The sequence below is a fragment of the Zootermopsis nevadensis genome, unplaced genomic scaffold (genome assembly GCF_977971745.1).
Source record: "Zootermopsis nevadensis isolate Lab colony 2312 unplaced genomic scaffold, Znev_1.0 Znev_ptg000006l, whole genome shotgun sequence".
Classification (NCBI taxonomy): Eukaryota; Metazoa; Arthropoda; class Insecta; order Blattodea; family Termopsidae; genus Zootermopsis; species Zootermopsis nevadensis.
In genome coordinates this window covers 1,539,377-1,559,007 of record NW_028259138.1, presented here as the reverse complement: position 1 = coordinate 1,559,007, position 19,631 = coordinate 1,539,377, and the positions used below count along the sequence as shown (strand labels likewise).

The 19,631-nt window shown below is 36.9% G+C and overlaps 1 protein-coding gene across 6 annotated transcripts in view; it reads left to right on the top strand.

Moving 5' to 3' along the window:
• Nucleotides 1-19,631, top strand: part of fus (epithelial splicing regulatory protein fusilli) — a 186,956-nt gene that overhangs the window by 136,639 nt on the left and 30,686 nt on the right. For 5 of the 6 annotated variants that reach the window (XR_015533764.1, XM_022060424.2, XM_022060416.2 and 2 more), the window contains exons 6-11: nucleotides 2,513-2,623; nucleotides 5,092-5,267; nucleotides 7,823-7,917; nucleotides 8,656-8,871; nucleotides 11,006-11,239; nucleotides 13,280-13,496. Coding sequence is in view for 5 of the 6 variants with exons in the window: in XM_022060424.2 (XP_021916116.1) it covers nucleotides 2,513-2,623; nucleotides 5,092-5,267; nucleotides 7,823-7,917; nucleotides 8,656-8,871; nucleotides 11,006-11,239; nucleotides 13,280-13,496 (1,049 nt within the window). In the remaining variant the exon portion in view is untranslated. Of the gene's footprint in view, nucleotides 1-2,512; nucleotides 2,624-5,091; nucleotides 5,268-7,822; nucleotides 7,918-8,655; nucleotides 8,872-11,005; nucleotides 11,240-13,279; nucleotides 17,909-19,631 lie in introns of those variants that run through there. The other variant, XM_022060407.2, reaches the window with a different exon arrangement.

The following is a 19,631-nucleotide window of genomic DNA, read 5'->3' as shown; positions in this document are numbered from 1 at the left end:
ATTCTCAAGAGCTGTGCTTCATGGAGTTAGCTTGACATTAAGATTCTGAACTGTAGTTCTGATTCCATCATGAACACTTCGTGTGCTGACATAACTCATGCATAACCACTGGATTTTGGTTCCACGCAGGTTCATTTTCTTTATGCTGGCCAGCACCGTGTCTTTTGTCCATTGGGTAACAGATGCTTTTTCAGAAGATGGCTGTCTGCTGGGTTGTTGCGACGTGGAGTAATGTTTGAGAAAGCGTAATTACTTATCGCCCTGATGATGGATGCAGCAAGGACCTCTGAAACTATACGGCGCAACAACCCAGACTCACCGTCGTGAAAACCTCAAATCTTAGAGATGGTTTTCCCCGGGAGTAAAGCTGTCAGAGCGTAAAGCTAACCGCTCACGTTCACCTACTGCCGAAATTAAGAATGAATGGAGCTAACCCTCCACTGTCCCTATACATCTTGATGGCATTGTGCTCATTATTGTTTTTCCCGTTTGTGACATCTCTTTCCACATCCCCGCCAATAGCAATTTCTAACCCCTTTAAAGATATTTACAGTCAACATTCTTAGTGTGTTTGGTTCGATTTCCGTTATCATAATCTCATTTAAGAGCATAGCCCTTGTTCCAGTGTAGCGGAAATCCCCGTAGACCCTGCGTGGAGGGGGTGCCGAGGACCTACGGGGGTTCTCAGGTATCAGGGTAAATGTATAGTGGTCCGAATGGTTACCCATGGCGGGAGAGGGCACAATGATTCCGCTACACCGCCGCCTCGTTTGAATAGAGCATGTCCTACGCACGTGACATTGAGGTTTTGTCCCCCCCCCCCAAAAAAAAATAATTCTTAATCCTTACTTCCCTAACGTTATGGATTCTCAGAAGACCTAGGGAGAGGAACTACCTGGCAAGCTAACCAATGCAATTTTTCTGTATCGATTTGAAACATTCAGATTTCAAATTCAGTGCAATTTCAAATCTTCGTGAGTGAACATGTCTTTTTAAAACTTTGGACAAACACTAGGAATTTTTTTAAAAAAATATATATCTATGCGCGTATGTGTGATAAAAGTAGTGAGTAGCCACAAAAGCAACATATACTCGTAGCTGCAATAACGGATATAAAGAGTCGGTCGGTCCCTTGGATCTCGTTATAACCGAGTGTGTATTATGAATTCTATATACAAAGTGAACAAATGACAGGTTATTCTCGCCAATCTTTCACTGTATTACTTCTGTGAATGGGGTTTGAAGTTTAAGATTACAGAACACCGATACATGGCCTAAAATTAGGGCTCGTTTGTGTGTAACTCTTTGAAACATATTTTAGTATAACGAATATTTAATAACTGCAACAAAAACAATTTCTACTGTGGTAATTGTGGTATTAGAGCGAATAGTCTTGCAATAATTGACTTGTATATGCAGTAAATTGACATCAAAGTCAATGAATCGTATAAAATCCCAAAGAAAACCTTTAGAAGTCCAGTATAATCCAAACTGGAGAACCTTACCGGACTGATGGAGGTTTAATGCAATTGCTGATCCTAATGAGAACAGGAGGTGTGACAATTAACTTCCCGGATTGGCACCGTAAAAGCTGTATTTAATAGCTCACACATTAATGGTTATTGACACCTTCGAAGTAATCTCCTTGCCCACCAATACACTTCGTGAGTCGGTGTTACCACTGCTCAAAACATTTCTGGAACTTCTCTTCAGGATGGTTGTTGCATGTCCCTGAATGTCGGCAATGGATGAAAATCTGTGATCCTTCAAAGCGGTCTGCAGTTTTGGGAATAGCCAAAAGTCGCACGGGAAAAGTCTGGCAAATATGGCGTATGTTCCAGTTTCAGGAAAGATGTTTGGTCAGAAACTCCCGGACAGCGAGGGTCATTGTCGTGATGCAAGATCGAAGGGGTAGGCATGAGGCCAAAGTTCGTGTCTTCTCCGACGAGAGCCTCGCAGTGTTTCCAAACAATCGCGATTTTGTCGAACTTTACACAAAACGTAACGGATCACTCATATTTCCGTCGGGACGAAAACACACGCTTGTTTAACTGCCACTGCTTCCCTACTTACGCCTTAGTTGCCTGACCAAGACACTGTGAAATCTCCCCGATACTTTCACCCTTGTTCCAGTGCGTACAACAGCATGCGGTTAGTAAAACAGAACTTTAAGTGAACAATTTGATATTTCAGTTGTTGTGGCTTTATTTGTATGATGCCATGAATACTTATCCCAACAGTAGAACCAACATTTTTGCTGTGATTTTACATGCTGAAGTAGGAAATGTGATCAGTTATTACTACTATATCTTCTCTTCTTTTCAGCCAATACTAACTTTGATTTCCCTACCTTAACAATATCATATGAGCTTTATTATTGGCAGAGTTCTTATGTAATATCCTATGTTGCCCACATACTTCATTCCTCTTAGATCCCAATATTTTCCTCAACACATTTGTTCTTCAAATATCTAGCTATTTGTGACTAATCTGACATGTTTTGTTGTTGCAGCTCAAAGAATGAGGAGGTAGACAACAGTTGTGTTGTTCGTGCAAGAGGTCTTCCGTGGCAATCCTCAGATCAAGATATTGCCAAGTTTTTTCGTGGCCTGAATGTTGCAAAGTAAGTACATCTTTTGCTGAGTGTACTTCTTGTCCACAGAGAGTCTTCCCTAGGGCTCATTAATCACGTACCTGTTTGTTCCTTGCTTCCTGTAATAGGGACTACAGAGTGACACTACTGTTAAAACTGAGCAAATATTTTTGGTTATAATAAAGGTTTTCATAATTTCATGGTGTCGTGTAGTTACAGCATTTTTCTAGTGAAGACCCAGTGGCCATGGAACATAATGCAGAAATCAATATGAACAGAAAGATATACTGGTACTCCAGTAAAACTAATTTTTTGTATATAAGCTATTTTTGAGAATTAAGATGGCTGTCTTCTAGGTCAGTGGTATTCAAACTGGGGTACGCGTACCCCCGGGGGTACGCAAAGACATCTTAGGGGGTACGTGAAATTTAAAAATATATTTATATTATTTTATGATAAACACTGAATAATCAGTAATGTAATTTACTTAATTTATTTTAGATGTAGATTATATACTATGTATAACTTGAATTATACATCAACAAATTTTGGGGGTACAAAGTTGAAGAGAAATTATATCTGTGGGTACGCGAACAAAAAAGGTTGAATACCACTGGTCTAGGTTGTTGCACTGTGGACTTTAATATAATATTTCTTTGAAATCTGTTGAGCTGTTTCAGAAGTGAAATTTGTGGGCTGACTGACATGACTTGTTTATTTTGTTAATTTATATGCTTTGTGTAGAGTCACATGAAAGAAAATGGCGTATATGACAATGAAATATATGAGGATCGTAACTGGTTTTTGTGCACAAATTGTGTACACTTTGTAGTGGCCCCATTTCATAAAGAGTCATGTTAATTAATTTGGTTGCCTTCAGTTTTAACTTTCTAAGCATTGATTGTTGAATGTTGCTGAATGCATTTTTTATCTTGCCTTTAAGATAGAAAGATTTAGAAAGGCAGCTGAGTATCTGGAGCATTTTATATGTGTGTGTGAGAAGAAAGTAGCATGACATGAAAATACCAGTGTTTTTATCTCGTAAGTATGAAGTAACAAAGTTGATCCTAGGGTAAACAAAATTGCTTTCATAAATAATAATGAAATGCATCTGGGGGGGGGGGGGGCAAAACAACATTTGTTGATAAATTTATGAATTAATATTATATATATCAAAGAAAAAATTATGTGGCTTAGTTTGTTAATGAATTGCCTTGTGACAATTTTAGAAAGAGGAAGCTTCTATAGAATGCTGTACAGCACACTAGGATGCATTTTTTATGTCGTCGTAACAGTTAATTAAATTGTATGGATATATTAGTAATTTTGTTTAATTCTAACTTTTTTTCGTAATTGGTGTTAGTTCCGTTTTAAAAGTTTTGTATCGAAACAGTTTTTGCAGATTTTGGGCAGTAGATCTTGAGGACATTTGATGAATTATGTAATGGTTTACAGAGCAATAACTCTTTATCATTCATAATAATGAGATCCTCTCCTCTACTGTAAGATAAGATGTATTTTGTCTTTCCTTATTGCACACTTTTTTGGCAACCTGTTCAAATATTGGGGGGGGGGGGGGGGGAATGTGATGTCAAAAGATGTATATATTTGTTTCTGACTGTGGTATTAAAGGTGAAAGCTTATTGTCAAATTGTAATAATTATTGTTTATGCATTCTGCTTGTTGGTTCACAAAGAGTGTGTGTGTGTGTGTACACACACACGCACATTTTTCAAAATAATGACTCTTTAGCTATGATCAAATTTCGGGTCCATTATTCTTTCAACTTAGAATTTTTTAAAGGGAGGGTAATCTTAAAAAGACTGACAAATTCATCATTGGAGGATATCCTGAAATATAAGAATCTCTGGACATGGGCCCTGCAGACTTATAATTGATATAGCACTGTTGATGTAAATATTGGATGCATGTAGGAAGAAGCGAGGATTTTTTGCGTAAATTTACACAGTATATATATATATATAGAGTACCATAACATAAGGAGGAAATGTAATGTAAAGTAAAGTTTGTCCCGCTACGTGCCGTAAAGTCGCTTGGGGTGAGTGGAGGTATAGCTCCTTTCTTTCTTGACCTTGGCACTAGATGGGGGTGAGTGGTCAGCATCACGCCCCGGCCGGCTTTACCCCCGGGAAAGGATCCCAGTACCCATTGTGGAGGAGGCTGGGTGGGCCCCAGAGCCGGTCTGGACGCAGAGGCTAGAGGAAAAATCCTCTGCCCCGTCGGGGATCGAACCCCGGTCGTCCAGCCCGTAGCTAGTCACTATACTGACTGAGCTGTTCCGGCTCATAAGGAGGAAATGTGATAATGATTAAAAGCAGTGTGTCTGCCTTTGTAACATATCTTTTTAAAATGCTTTATCCACCGTGTTAAATGTTGCAGAGGAAAATCGCTTCTTTTAACACATTAGAAGTATCTGATTTGAATAAAAGGAATGCTAGTTTAGTTGTACATCAGGAGTTTGAACTTGTGGTTTCCAGGGGTGGAGTAGCTTTGTGTTTGAGCCCCCAGGGTCGCCGAAACGGTGAAGCTCTTGTCCGATTCATCAACCAGGAACACCGCGATATGGCTCTTAAGAGGCATAAGCACCATATTGGTAATCGCTACATCGAAGTTTACAAGGCATCTGGTGAAGACTTCATAAATGTGGCAGGAGGTGAGCAGATGGCAATAAGTAGTGGTATAGGAATATTAATGAATACAGAAGTCTGTTTCTAACAGCGTTTTGTTTGAAACAAAAATCCAAAGAACACAGTCTATTTTTCAGTTCTTACTCTTAATTTTATGTTCTTAGGGAATTTAAGTCACAGATGAGAAGGGCGGATCTCTTAGTTTGCGTTGAAAGGCAAGAGATCTGTATAAAATTTTGGTTGAAAAACCTTGTGGGAAGGATGCAGTTAGAATATAAAATAAGTAACCATTTGATTAAATTAATTAATTTCCTTGATGACACTGATGATGACCTCTTGAGGTTGAAACGCGTATGGCAATAGTGTCTTTTTATAGTGTTAATAGTTGTTTGTTTACTTATTTTATATTCTAATACACTACACGGTATGCAAAGTTTTAAGTAGATGTAGTTGATAGTAAAATATTAAAATAGTTCTTACAGAAATATTTTGTGAAGACGTGAAGTGAATTTAACTGATGTAGCATCTTAGGAAATTTCAAAATGATCTGAGAGAATGAACACAGGGCAACAAGTTAATGGCAACACAAAAGAAGGTAACTTTTAAATTAATTCTGACTACAAATCTGGATGCGAAAATTGTAAAATGAAACTGAAATGACAGTTTTCTCTACATATATTTGTAAAATAAGCATCCATTAGTGAATGTTGACAGAACCAGAGGGTGGAAGCTGTGTATCATAACAGTCACTTGCCTGCTAGGTGCTAGTAATATCCTCTGAGGATCGTTGTGTCTTCTGCCTTTTTTGTGTGCTAGTCTTAATATAATTAATATAGAGAAACATCATGGCTTTGTGAATTCGCCAGACTGATTTTGTTGCACATATGGACAGATTACGTAAAAGCCGCAATTTCGGTCTGTAACAAAGATGATGAAACAAGCCTGTTTCCTTTATTTTGGTTGCTGCTTGGGAAATTAGGAACAAAGTTTAACAGCACATGTGTGCTACATATTGTGCTGTGTAAACTTGATTGAATGAATGAAAGGAAAGAAAAGGTTCATGCCATGATATGGCATAAACCAACCGGCTACCTTGAAGACTACTATTTCTGTCTGAACAGAAATTCCAGTCTTCTTGAGGAGCAGCAAAAATAAAATTAGCACCTAATAACAATCTTGCAATAAAGTCAGTACCACACAGAGATCCTTTGATGGCTGTAACTGCAAAAAAACATTCTGTTGTTGATGAAGAAGAAAAGGACTGTATGGAAGGTTTATCGATATCCTTTGGTCTAAGTTACATTCTACAGAGTAGCCAAGAACCGTACCTAACTGAGAATAATGAGCTTAATGATTTACTATGTGATAAAATCTTTCAGAGCAATAAACATAACTTCTTTGATCGAGGCTGAAACAATGGAATTTGGTGGCTGAATTACAAATATTTCTGTATTCACAGAGATAAATCAAAAATGTTCAAACTTTTATGATCTGCAAAAATCCTTTTGTGTTTGCCTAGAAATAATTGGACTACTGATTATGGTGGTTATTTATTAATTCATCTAAAGTAAGTTAAAGACAATTTTGTTACGCAAGTAGAACAAGAAGCCTTCAATACCTGCAGCCGATCCTTTTGGTATGAAGGAATCTTATGGAAGTATGTCCTACATAATGAATGCAGTTAATATGAGAAACAAAAGTCTTTGCCAGTTATTTGTTCATTTGAAGGTCATCATATTTGCTTGAATTACAGGATGGCTTTAGCAAGTATTGTTGTTCACTCTGCATATGGGATAATTGGGCAATAGAACAGCACAGTCTTGTTAAGGATTGGCCAGTGAGAGACAACTATGTTGCTGGGAAGAGCAGTGGTACTTCTTCCTTCATAGTATATAAAACTCAAAACTTAATGAAAAACTGTGTGAAGGCTTTGGACAAAAATAGTCATGGTCTTAATTACTGAAAGCAAAGTTTATGAAATGAAGTGATGCATAACTCAAAGAAGGGTTCTTTTCTAGTTAACACATTAGAAAACTTTGCATAATGAATGTGGTTAGTAAAAAAAGAAAAGAACTAAAAAAACGAATTGTAGAAGAACTGCTGTGTAGCTACAGGAAGTTGGGATGCCTAATGTCCCTCAAAATTTACATTTTACATTTACACCTGGTTATTGAAAACTTTGGTGATGAACAAGATGACAGGTTTTACTAGAATATAAGTATAATGAAACAGCGCTATCAAGGAAGTGAAATCAATTCATGATGGTTTTCGGAAATGGAAGATGAAAACTTCAAAAGAGGAAAAAATAATTGTATGTACTGAATTTTGTGCCAAAGCAACACTTCTTTCCACTTTTATATTCATACTTAGTGTATACTTCTTTTTGGGACATTCTGTATCGTATGATGTAAAACTTCAAAATCCTTCATTTAATGATGTCCACCATCTTAATAGAGTTCTGCAGAAAGTGAATTAATACCAAGTAAACTGATGAAGAAACACGAAAAGAAAGGAAATAGAACAGAATATGCATTTTTGTACTAGAAATGCTGTAGTAAATTCATTTTTGTGATGTTTGCAGGTAGCAATAATGAAGCCCATGCTTTTCTGTCTAGAGGAGGACAGGTTATTGTCAGGATGCGTGGACTACCATATGACTGCACAGCGAAGCAAGTCGTAAGTAACTGACATCCAACAACGTAATATTTAAGGATTTTTTAGGTTCTCACAGCAGTTAAGGCGATGGATGATGTTGGTCTCCTGGGTTGGAGCATCATGAGGTCTTGCAGGTGGTACCCTAAAGAAATAGGTAGTACATTTCTCCAAAAACATTGGTAACCATATACAAGACTATGTGGCGTCACAGTCCGTAAGACCGTGATCAACATTTGTAAGTTTTAGTTTTCAGTGAAAACTGTTGCTGGTAGCCATGCAGTTTAAGGCGTACATAGCATTTGGTAATTCAAACAGTGCAAATGTGGATATAAATCCCACTTACAGTGGACTAATTATCCATTTTTAGAGTAAAACATTTAGTAAAGATTTATAAAACTTCTACAGCGTGATAAGAATAATTTTGAATGTGAAGATTCAGACGGTTAAATTTGGCTAAATAAACAAAGTTTAAATGTTTCTGGCAATGGTGTGACATATCATATGTAATTATTCTGTTGGGCTATATCCATCTAAATGTCTTTAAACCAGAAAGTTTAGAGATTGGCTCTATTTCATTTTCAGGTGACTGTTGGGGGAACAAAAGTCTACTTAGTTGGGCATTCTGGTGCAGTTAGCTTTAAATTTGGACGAATCAAAAATTTATTTTGAAAATGATGCAGGCCTACCCTACTTTGAGGAACATGAATGCACATGCCATTGTTGAGTGGTTATATTTTATATTATTTTCATCTGTTTCAGCTGGACTTTTTTGAGGCAGGTGAAAATTCCTGTCAGGTGATGGATGGTGAAAAAGGGGTACTATTTGTAAAGAAGCCTGATGGCCGAGCGACAGGTGATGCATTCGTTCTCTTTAATCAGGAGGAGGATGCAGGCAAAGCTCTTAGCAAGCATCGTGAACTCATTGGCTCTCGCTACATTGAACTCTTTCGCAGCACGACAGCTGAGGTCCAACAGGTGAGAGCAGAGGTGAACAGTATAAGCAGCATATGACCCATGTGGATGCCTGACTGACCTGTGAAGATAACAAAAATTATAATATATGTGTGTGTGTGTGTGTGTGTGTGTGGGGGGGGGGGGGGGGTTACAGCTTCTCAGTGGTCTCCTCCCTTCATGTTTTCCGAGTACAGTTTTGTATGAATTTGTCAACTCTCCAATGCATGCTGCATGATATGCTTATTTGTACCCCTTGATTTGATCACCCTAATAGTAAATGGGGACTAGGAAAAGTTACGAATCTCATCATGCAATTTTTCCAGTCTCCTGTAACTCCTTCTGTCTTAAGTTTAAATATTTTCCTCAGCACTTCATTCTTGAACATCATCAGTCCATGTTCTTTTTTTAGGGCGGTAGACCAAGTTTCACACCCATATGAAACAGCAGGTAAAATTATAGTTTTGTATATTTTAATGCAGTGTTATTAAACAGCATGATTCAGGTTTCAGATATACCACTTTTTATGACACCTTTGTGAATAGAACTTTGAGAAAAAAGATTGTTTATTCTTATTGTTATAAAGACGGAAAATGTTGAGATAGGAGTACCAAAATTACTCAGCATGCAGTCACATATTTTATATCCGTGAAAATTTCTGTGAGACTTTATTACCTAATTCACATTATAACTGCAGCATTTTAAACTGCACATTTTATTCATCTGTTACCACTGGCTATAATTGTAATGTAGTGAACACACTAAGAGATTGGAGCTGTCTGGAATTACATTTGTAGTCTTTGTGTAAATGTAACTGTGGGATTAAATCATAGTATTAATTTATTCCTTACAGCTTGCGTTCATTGGACTTCTACTTGGTATGTTAAAATAAAGTTACAGTATAGGATCATTATGAGAATATTTAATTAATTGTAGATTATGTTTATACATAGGTAAAGTAATGAATATTTTATAGTCTTAGTTATTGCTTTCCACAAATTCTGTGAGGATATTTGTTTCAGAAGAGTGTCTGGCATGTGAAGTCTATAATATTATCAAGGGCTGCTGGTCTAAATACTTCAGAAACAACTCTCCATTGAATTGAATAAAAATTTCCTTGGATATTATCCATCATCTAGTAAATATAAAACGTAAAGCGACGTTTCGGAGATGGGACTCTATCTCCGTCTTCAGGTTCCTACACAGTTGGGCCCACTAGATAGAGCTAATCCCTATCTCCGGACAAAGTAAAAAAGTGAAAGTCCCAGAATAAAAAGACATCACCACACCATCCATCCGTGGGACGTAGAGTCCCATCTCCGAAACGCCGTTTTACGTTTTATATTTACTAGATGATAGATAATATCCAAGGAAATTTTTATTCAATTGACTCTTCACCATCGTCAAGTAGTTTTAAACTCTCTATTGCTTTATATGATATGAACATTTTAATTAGTTCCATTACAATAGTTCTGCTACATATAAACAACCAGTAGGATAGGCAGTATAAAGGAATCACAATTTCTGTGATGTATGATGTGGGTGATGTGATGTTTTGTGCTAAAGAGACTCAAGTACATGCTCTCTATCTCTCTCTTTCTCTCTTGTAGAACTGTGTCATAATTGCCTGTTTTAAGGCCCCATGAACACTAATGTGAATGACTGAGAGTAAATGCAAAAAGAGTTTGGGAGAGGACTGATATTGTGAGGGTGAATATAATGGTTAGAGTAGAATTATCTGTGAAATTTGTGACTTGCACAGTGTTCTCTGGTTTTGTTCCTGTTTCTCATGTCCTTTACAAATATTGTACTGCATTAGGGAACATTAGTGATTAATGAATGCACTGTCTGTGCAGATCTTTCTTTTTATTCATAACCAATTATGGATAAGGGACTAAGTAAAAGGGGGGCATTTAATTAAATAAAATAATAACAATACGGTATTGTTAAAACATTATCATAGTGAATGAAGTTGTAGGTTATGCCAACAGTGTGTCCTTGAAGTTAATGCTGCCCTCTGTGAGACTACATGATTGATGAGTAGTGAGGTTATGTTACATTGATGTCAGCTGATTGTCAGTACCAAGCCATGTGCAGCTTTGAGCAGGCAGTATGAGTGACTTATAACATTGTGTTGTGGAAATTTGTTATTGTACAGGTTCTAAATCGGTCAATGGACCCAAAAACTTATGAACCACAAATGCCACTGATAGCACAAGTACCCCAAGTGCCACTGTTGCCACAACATATAATCACTTCAGGGACAAGAAAAGACTGCATACGACTTCGAGGGCTTCCATATGAAGCCCAAGTGGAACATATATTGGATTTTTTGGGAGAACATGCAAAGAATATCGTTTTCCAAGGTGTCCATATGGTCTACAATGCACAGGTAAGTTTTATTTAAAATATCAGATTATGTTATTAATGCTCCAAACATGTTTTCTGAAATACTATAGTGAGGTAAAATGAATTACTTATTATAAGAGGAGATTTGAAAGCAGATGCATGCAGAAACTAATACATTAGAATGCATGTCTGGAGTTTCTCAGTAGGTTTTTGTAATCTTGAGACTGTAGATGAGAAGACATTCTAATTGTATGTTTTGTTGCTGTACTCTCTAAGTGTTCTGCTTGGTTTTGGTGGCGTACTTGTTTTATGGAGAACAGTCAAATACAAACTTAAGCTGTGAACATAACCTTACATTTGACTCTGCTGTAAATGGGCGAGCAAAGGGTACATAAGACAGTTACATGAAAGTTAAACAGACAGAGACACAGCAAGTTTCATAAATTCTCAATAATAGTTTAAATCACCAGTTTTCATCACCACATTTAGTTTAACTTTTCCTATGCTAGGAAGAAGGTAAATTGCATTACCAAGTTACAAAAAATATATGGTAATATATTTAATTTAACATTTTCCATGTTAGGAATGAGATAAATCATTTTGGAGCTGACCTCTTCTGCCCTGATTCTGATGTGTGTTTAATATTATCATTCAGAAGAATCATACTGGTTCACAACAGTTTAAGCCACTGTGAGTTCATGCAGTTGATGTAGTTTAGAGTATGATCATCTTCCATTATTTTCATAAATCAAATTGACAATGGATAATCCAGTTCTAATCAATGTAATGTCTCACTCCCATCTAGTGCCTTGCATAAGAATGAGTAGGAGCTATACCTCCTCTGCCCTCAAGCACCTTCATGACATAAAGTGGAATTGCTTTACTTTTACTTTTAATTTTTATTGTTTATTGTGTTTTATTTAATCTTCGACGATGGATAATGTCCAGAAAGTAGTTTGCTTCAACAACGCACCATCCTCACAAACCTTTTTAAGGACCCAGTGACCTACAGGGAGGTCTTGATTATGGCCACCAATAAAAAAGTTCTTTAATATAGAGCTTTTCATGATTTTGCCATTTGGGCAGGCATTACCTGAAACCAGGCAATTATCACGAGATATTGCTAAGTATGATGCTGTGCTTTGTTGTAGGCACAGGGCTACTAGCAGATTAGAAGAATGGGGAAGCTCAGAAGATAAGCTAATGGTTGTAGTGCAAGGGTTGCTTTGATTCCCACCCAATTTATTTACATTATATTAAGGGCTTTGTCTCTGACCTGGCACTTAGCTTGTCTTGAAGAAGAGGTAGTTTAGTTTTAGTTTGTTGTTTTTACAAATTGTACCAATCACTAACTTTGCTTTTCCCTAATAAACTGGAAACACTTTATCACATATAAAAACAACTCCAACCTCTTCAGATTTATCTGGTGTGAGATTTCTAATTTATATAACATTGTTGCTCCAACTGCAGAGGTTGCACAACATGAAATTGAAATAATTCATAAATTATGAATAGGTTAAGGATTGGAAGAGGAGGTCATGGCTTATTTAGAGGGGCTGACCTTGAATTTTTTGTGGAAAGACTAAGGAAAATCATGGGACACCTCAATCAGTAGTGGTAACTGGGCTGATGATAGAACTGTATGTCTTGCATATGCAAGTCTAGAATGTTATTACTATGACAACCTATTTAATTTCAAAAGCATGGTACTGCAAGATGATTAGTATTAATTTAATGCCTTGAACACATGCCTGTCCCATAATCCCAACACTACAGTTTAAATTATACAAACCAAAAGCACAGAATTAAATTGTTCACTGTTCTTGTACAAAATATTTTGGTTACAAAATTAAACGCATTTTAAAAACATATTTAGTTCTTAGCATAGGCTCCAAAATTTAAGACTGAGCAACATTATGTTAATTTTTTGTATGATGCTATATTTACATTTATTATTACTAAAAGTATATAGTGTATTTTGTTAATTTACACTGAGAACTGTCTTTCATGTCATGAGATATGGAGAAAATACAGACATCATCAGGGGGTGTAGGGTGCCAACAGAATGAATTTGTCTTTGCAGGGTCAGCCTTCTGGTGAAGCATTCATCCAGATGGATTTAGAGCAGAGTGCATTCTTATCAGCACAGCAGAAGCATCATCGCTACATGATCTTTGGGAAGAAGCAGCGCTACATCGAAGTGTTTCAGTGTTCTGGCGAAGACATGAACCTGGTGCTCACCGGTGGTATACCAGCCGGCGCTGTGTCTCCTGCCAAGGCAGCTGCTCTGTTATCTCCTGGTATGTTGCCACCTCACCCACCCCCACCAATTGGTAGTGCAGTTGCCACCCCCTTGCCACCTCCTACACCAGCCCTTTCATGGGAGCCTGCCCATGCATTAGTGCAGGCTCAAGTTGCAGTTGCTCAGCAAGTGCAGGCACATGCACTGGCACAACAAAATCTAGCAATCCGACAGTCACAGGCTCAGCAAGAAGGTCTCTGGTTCATGAACCAGTTAGCTGTTGCCCAGCAGCACCAAGCTGCCATGGCTGCTGCCCTTGTTGCAGCAACCTCTTCCAGTAACCCTGCAGCAAAGCAAAACTGGAATGAGCTTAATGGCAGTGCTACAACAGGTATTGTGTCATCTGGTCAGCCAACCAATCCTACCGTATCTGTCTCGTTAGCCAAGCCCACATCCAATGTAGTTAACGCTCAGTCACAGCTGGTTCCTCCACCCACAAACCCAACAGGTACATCTGCCTATGGACCACTGATTCCTCACGCTGCTCCATTTCCTGGCACGACTCATCCTTCACAAGTTGCTGGTGCTCCTCCAGGACTGTATTTGTTAAATATGCCACCTCGGCTTCCGCTAGGAAGCGCCCCTCTTTTACCTTCCCAAGCTTCGGCTGGACTCGGTGCCACATCAAATTTTCACCACAAGGGGCCTCCACCACAGTTACCTGCTGGAGCTTCATTTTCCCCAGGAACTGCTCATCCACCCCCTCCTCATGGAATACTTTCCCCCATCATACAGTCGCCTATGACTGCAGCAGCAATTATGGGTTTGAAGCGTTCATGGGAGCATGCCTTCCCAGCAGAGATGCAACCTTCAGGGGCAGTTAAGAGGCAGTGGCAGCCTCCACATTCTACCACCACAACATTCCATCCCTCAGCAGGGTTGCCAACAGTTGCTTATCAGACTCAATTCTACCCTGCACTTTGAAGTGGTCTGTAGCATTCCATGGGTATGTCCCAATGACAACATTCCTTTGACCTAAAATATTTGTAAATAATGTTGGCAATATTACTATTAGTGTAGTTTCTTCCTATAAGACACATTTTACCCAGGCTGCTAACTCTGTAAGTAGACATGCATTCACAAATGCTATGGATGGTCTCTATGGCTGAGGGTAATAGATTCAGTTGTTATGAATCACACAGTACTTACATTCCAAGCAATCCTGATGTAGACAGTAATGCCTGAGGTTTGGTTGGAAATACAGGCAACTTTCATTTCACATCTGAATTTCTCATCTATATACTGTATTGGAAATATGGCCCGAACATGGGTAACTTTATTCGCTGACTCATCAGAATGCTCACGTACTATGACCGTGATGGCTCCCAATGTTGATAGTCACAATTTAGTGTTGTTCTCTGTGTTGTAGGAGCTTGTCATTAGGAAATAATACAGTCTTCTTGAATGTTCAGACAGGTTTTGCTTCCTCAGTCTAAGTCTGATATTACATTCCTTGATTACTGGAATTGAAAATATAGAAAGTTTTATGGTGCTTTTGCCTTTCACCTGCTCATTCATTTTTGAATTTCTACAAAGATATATATTTTCTGAAAAGAGTTTTGTCAGACCCATATCAGAAGAATAGTTTTGTATGTGCTTGTTTAACATTGTATATTTTCAGGATGTAATTGGAAGCTCATCAGTGAAGTATAAGAGAGTACATTTCTCAAATATTTGTGAATTTGTAATAGTCAAGTGCCTTTTTAGGAATTAACATGTGCCTTTGCTTTGAACTAACACTGTTACTCTGTGGCATGTAGGTTGTGTTAGTTTGGCAATTCTTTAAAGATTTGCAGATTAAAATGAAGGCTTTTATTTCACCTTTATTCAATACCTTCAGGTGACAAGGTTGTGGATGTGATACACGCTAACATATACCAAGCATATATAGCTGATTGTATGGAACTGAGTTTCATTTTGGATTTCAGTTTTTAAGTGACAAAATATGACATACATTAGATTCCACAAACTATTTTCACTTTGTGTTTTATTGCACATGTAAGCTGATATTCATTGTTGATTTATGAAAGAAAGCAAATGGTATATGCAGAAGGGAAAAGTTTAATTCCACATGATATTAATTTTGGGTTGTGATTTCTGCAAGAGTGTAAATGAATTTTACAAGCTTTGAAATAATATTGGCAGCTTTATGATGTTTGTTGAGATTTGTCTTGTGCTTTTCACATCATCTTACTGTTGAAGTAATTTGGTTTAACTCTTGAACCTTGACTATGAAATACAAAGTAAACTCTCATGGGGTGGTATTTGCTTTCTTTCAGAGTAGTTTATCTTCCATTAGAATTAAGTAGAAAGCATGTTTGAATTATGATGAAGTGATATATTGTCTGGGTTAGAGGTGTATCCTGGCTAGGTAAACTCTTGCACCTATATCTGTTGTGCAACAAGAAATCAAGTTAATGAACTGCATAAGAATGTGTTGTGTTGTGATGTAGAATTTCTCCTTGTCTACACTTTGCTGTAACTTTTTAAAGTGATCAAGTGCTGAATGGAGATGGGCTTGCTGTCATTTTGTTTTCTCACAAAGTAATGATGCAAAAACATTAGACTGATGTGACATGATCAGGATTTTATACTCTTACTTCATTTAACAAACCAGAGATATCCATAAAAATAATTTTGTTACTTCCCTCGTGCATACCCAAATGTTGTTATTTGTGTAATTTGTGTGTAAATTTGTTCCCATTATTTTATGGATGGCAAATTGAAAGCCTCTTCTAAGGGCTATCAATCCAAATTATATTTCTCTCTGATATACATTGCTTCTCATTACACCATAAGTTTTCAGTTTAATAAGTATGACATTGTACAAGACGTATCAGTTTATACTGTGTTAAGATTTTGCAGGTAACCTTCATGTTGCTTGTTGGCTTGATGGATGGATACCCATAGAATAGGCTTTTGTGTAAGTTTGGAAGAAGGTGGTGCTGGGAAAAATTTAAAAAATTGTGTGTGTTCTATATTCCCTTCATTTATAAGACAGGGAGATGGGTTATAAATTTTCTTTGGGCTGTTGAATGAGTACTGGTTTATAATGATAATCTCACAAGGTTTGGTGGACACAATAACAGAGCAACCATAATACCACCATATCTTAAGTGGTTGTACTCTCTTTACCACAACAAATATGTCATATTTTTGTTGACTGTGGCAGTCTTGTCTTTTGAAATTAAAAGAGGAAATGGGTAAAGTTCTTTTTGTGCTTAAGCACCATGCCATTGAGGCTTACAGGTGTATGAAGGTAAATCACCCATCTTGCTTAACCTCCACAATGGATGGAGGCATGTGACAAGCTTTATGCTCTGGACACTTTAACCTCATAGAAAAATCCCCCAGTACCAATTAGAATAAGGTTTTTGCTCCCCAGAGTTTATTTCTTTAGTGTTATAGTTGTCATTCATTTAAAAAGTCAACAGCTGAGATCCCAGTGCAGCCAAATCATAGTTATGTTTAAGGATATTCAAAGAAAATTATTTAATTTTGACTTATAAGTCGCTACAGTGATTTATTTTTATTAATCCATACATCAGAGACAGGATTTTTTAATCCTTCCCCCAAAGTGCAACCATTTTGATTTCTTCATAACAGCAGTTTGTCTTTTGTTATTGTGAATATACCCAAATCTTGTGTGAGTGTCAGTAAGTGTTTGTTGTGGGATCATGGGACCAAGCACGAACCAAGGTTTCAGGTCATAAGAAACCCATATTAAATACATTTTTGCTAGCTCAGAAATGCTTCATTCATGGTCTGGTAAACCATATTATAACTGGTATTTTTGTTGTTGATAAATATAGCAAACTATGTTAGTGGTAAGAAGAGCGAAATTGTGAACAAAACAAAGTGGGAACTAACAAGTAGACTTTATTTTTTGTTATGTCTTGTTAGTCCTGCTTATTATCTCTCATGTTTACAAGTAACATTTTATGTATGTTAATGCTTTCTTTTGAAAGTTCTTAATTTTCAAACAAAATTTGCACTCTATATTAGTTTTTCCTGTTTTTTTCCTCACTTAATAGGAATATATGAAGGTAAATATCTTTGATTTTTAAGAAGTACATTGTAGTTATGTAATTTCAATAGTGCATTTGTCATAGGTTTTGTAACACATTTTGTTCTCTTTTTGGCTTTCGCTAGAAGGTAGCTGTGGTAGGCTGTCTTCTTTATGTGGGCTATTCAGTTCAAATTGCTGCTGTGTCAGACTAACAGCTAACCTCCAGAGTTGTGTTTGTTGTTGACTTGTTATACTTGAAAGACCTCCTTGCTTTTCTAGCGAGAGTTAAAAATCTCAAAAGACGGTAGTAATGTATTATTTTTGTATCATGATTTCAAGGAGTAAGAAATATGATGATTGATTAATAAACTCCAATTTTTGTGAAATTTGTTCACAGCTAATGAGGTTATGTTTGTTGGGATCTTGGGGTGTGGTCTTTTTTCTTATAATATTGTGAACTCTTCACAGGAATATAAAATATTTGTTACAGTGATGATAAGTGGAACTAAAATTCTACATGAAAAGTTTTCTTTTCATGTTCTTGATCTTGTGTTCTCTACAGATTTGTCACAAACGTTTTGTTAGAAAACAGAATTATTGTTCTTTTTTTGAAAGTGAATGTTCATATATATTTAGAGAAAAAAGACGTAATGGAACAGGTTACATACAAATCGTTGCTATGCTGAGCCTTTGCAACCTCACATATTCTGGAAGGTAAAGGTAGGCGGACTCTATCAAACTTTGTAGTTACAGTTTTTGTTGTGTTTGTGTTAAACCTGTTGCTGATACAGTCATTTCCAGGGAAGTCAATGCTTCAGTTTTGCATGCCATGTAAGTGGGAACTACCAAATGTGTGCTAATTTATCTGGAGACCTGCCTATGGCTTGAGCACCTGGTAATGGAAGCTGTGTCTTAATTTCATTGTAAGTGAATAATTTTCCTAACTTTGTGTGAAAATGATGAAATTCTGTTGTTTTTATCACTTCAGGAAGAGGGATGCACAGTGTACCATAACTATGGTGAATCTGATGTTTTATATAATTATTTGTATTTGTTAGTCAAGGATCTACCATACTGAAATTATTGTCTAGGTTTTTTGCAGCTAGAGTTCAATGTATAATTTCAGTTTTTGGGTGAGAGCCACGTCAGTGTGGCTCTCATCTGAAAACTGAAGTTATACATACTGAAATTAACCAGAATTGGATTACTCATATAAGAGTGTTACAAGAATTCACAGGAGTGGAACAATTAACTTTTTTCTCAAATCTAAAAGTTTGTGACGATGATGAGTTATTTAAATAACAATTTTTTTTGGATGTTATCCATCATCTAATAAAATAATGAAGTTGAACAACGTTTTGGAGATGGAACTCTATCTCGGTCTTCAGGTATACATACTCTGTTGGGCCCAATTGATAGAGCTAATCCGGAGATAGGGATTAGCTCTATCGATTGGGCCCAACAGAGTAGGTATACCTGAAGACGGAGGGAGTCCCATCTCCAAAACGTCGTTCAATTCTATTATTTTATTAGACGATGGATAACATCCAAAAAACTTTTTATGCAATTAACTTTTTTAATTTTCTGCATCCTGTAAGGAATATGTCCTGTTAAAAGTAGTGTAAATTAGGTAATTTGTTCACATCATGTGGAAAGTACCCATGTTAGCATAAAAATAAAGTTTTATTTTGGAAAGAAGTTTTAATGTATCGGTGTTAAGGACTGGTTTACCATTTTATGTGCATACCCATTCAATTACTGTCACATTAATGAATCATTTCTCATCACATGCTCATTAATTTCAGAAACGTCAAAATCAGAGCCTATAGCAGTTAGGTGTAAAACAGTTTAATACAAAATTTGATGCAGCACATTACCAGGTAGCACATTGAGATGGTGTTGGCATGCCTTGGTGTATGGTTAAAAGAGTTTTATATATCCAATTTAATGCTTAAATTTCAAATTTATGTTATCAGAAATTCAACTCTGATGGATGCATGTTGGGCATGCAGTTGATTGTAACAATACGTACGTCACCTTCATGTCACTGCAGTTGATGTCTGCAAGAAAAGATAGTCATATGTCACAATTTTTGTATTTTCCCTCCACAACTACAGACATATA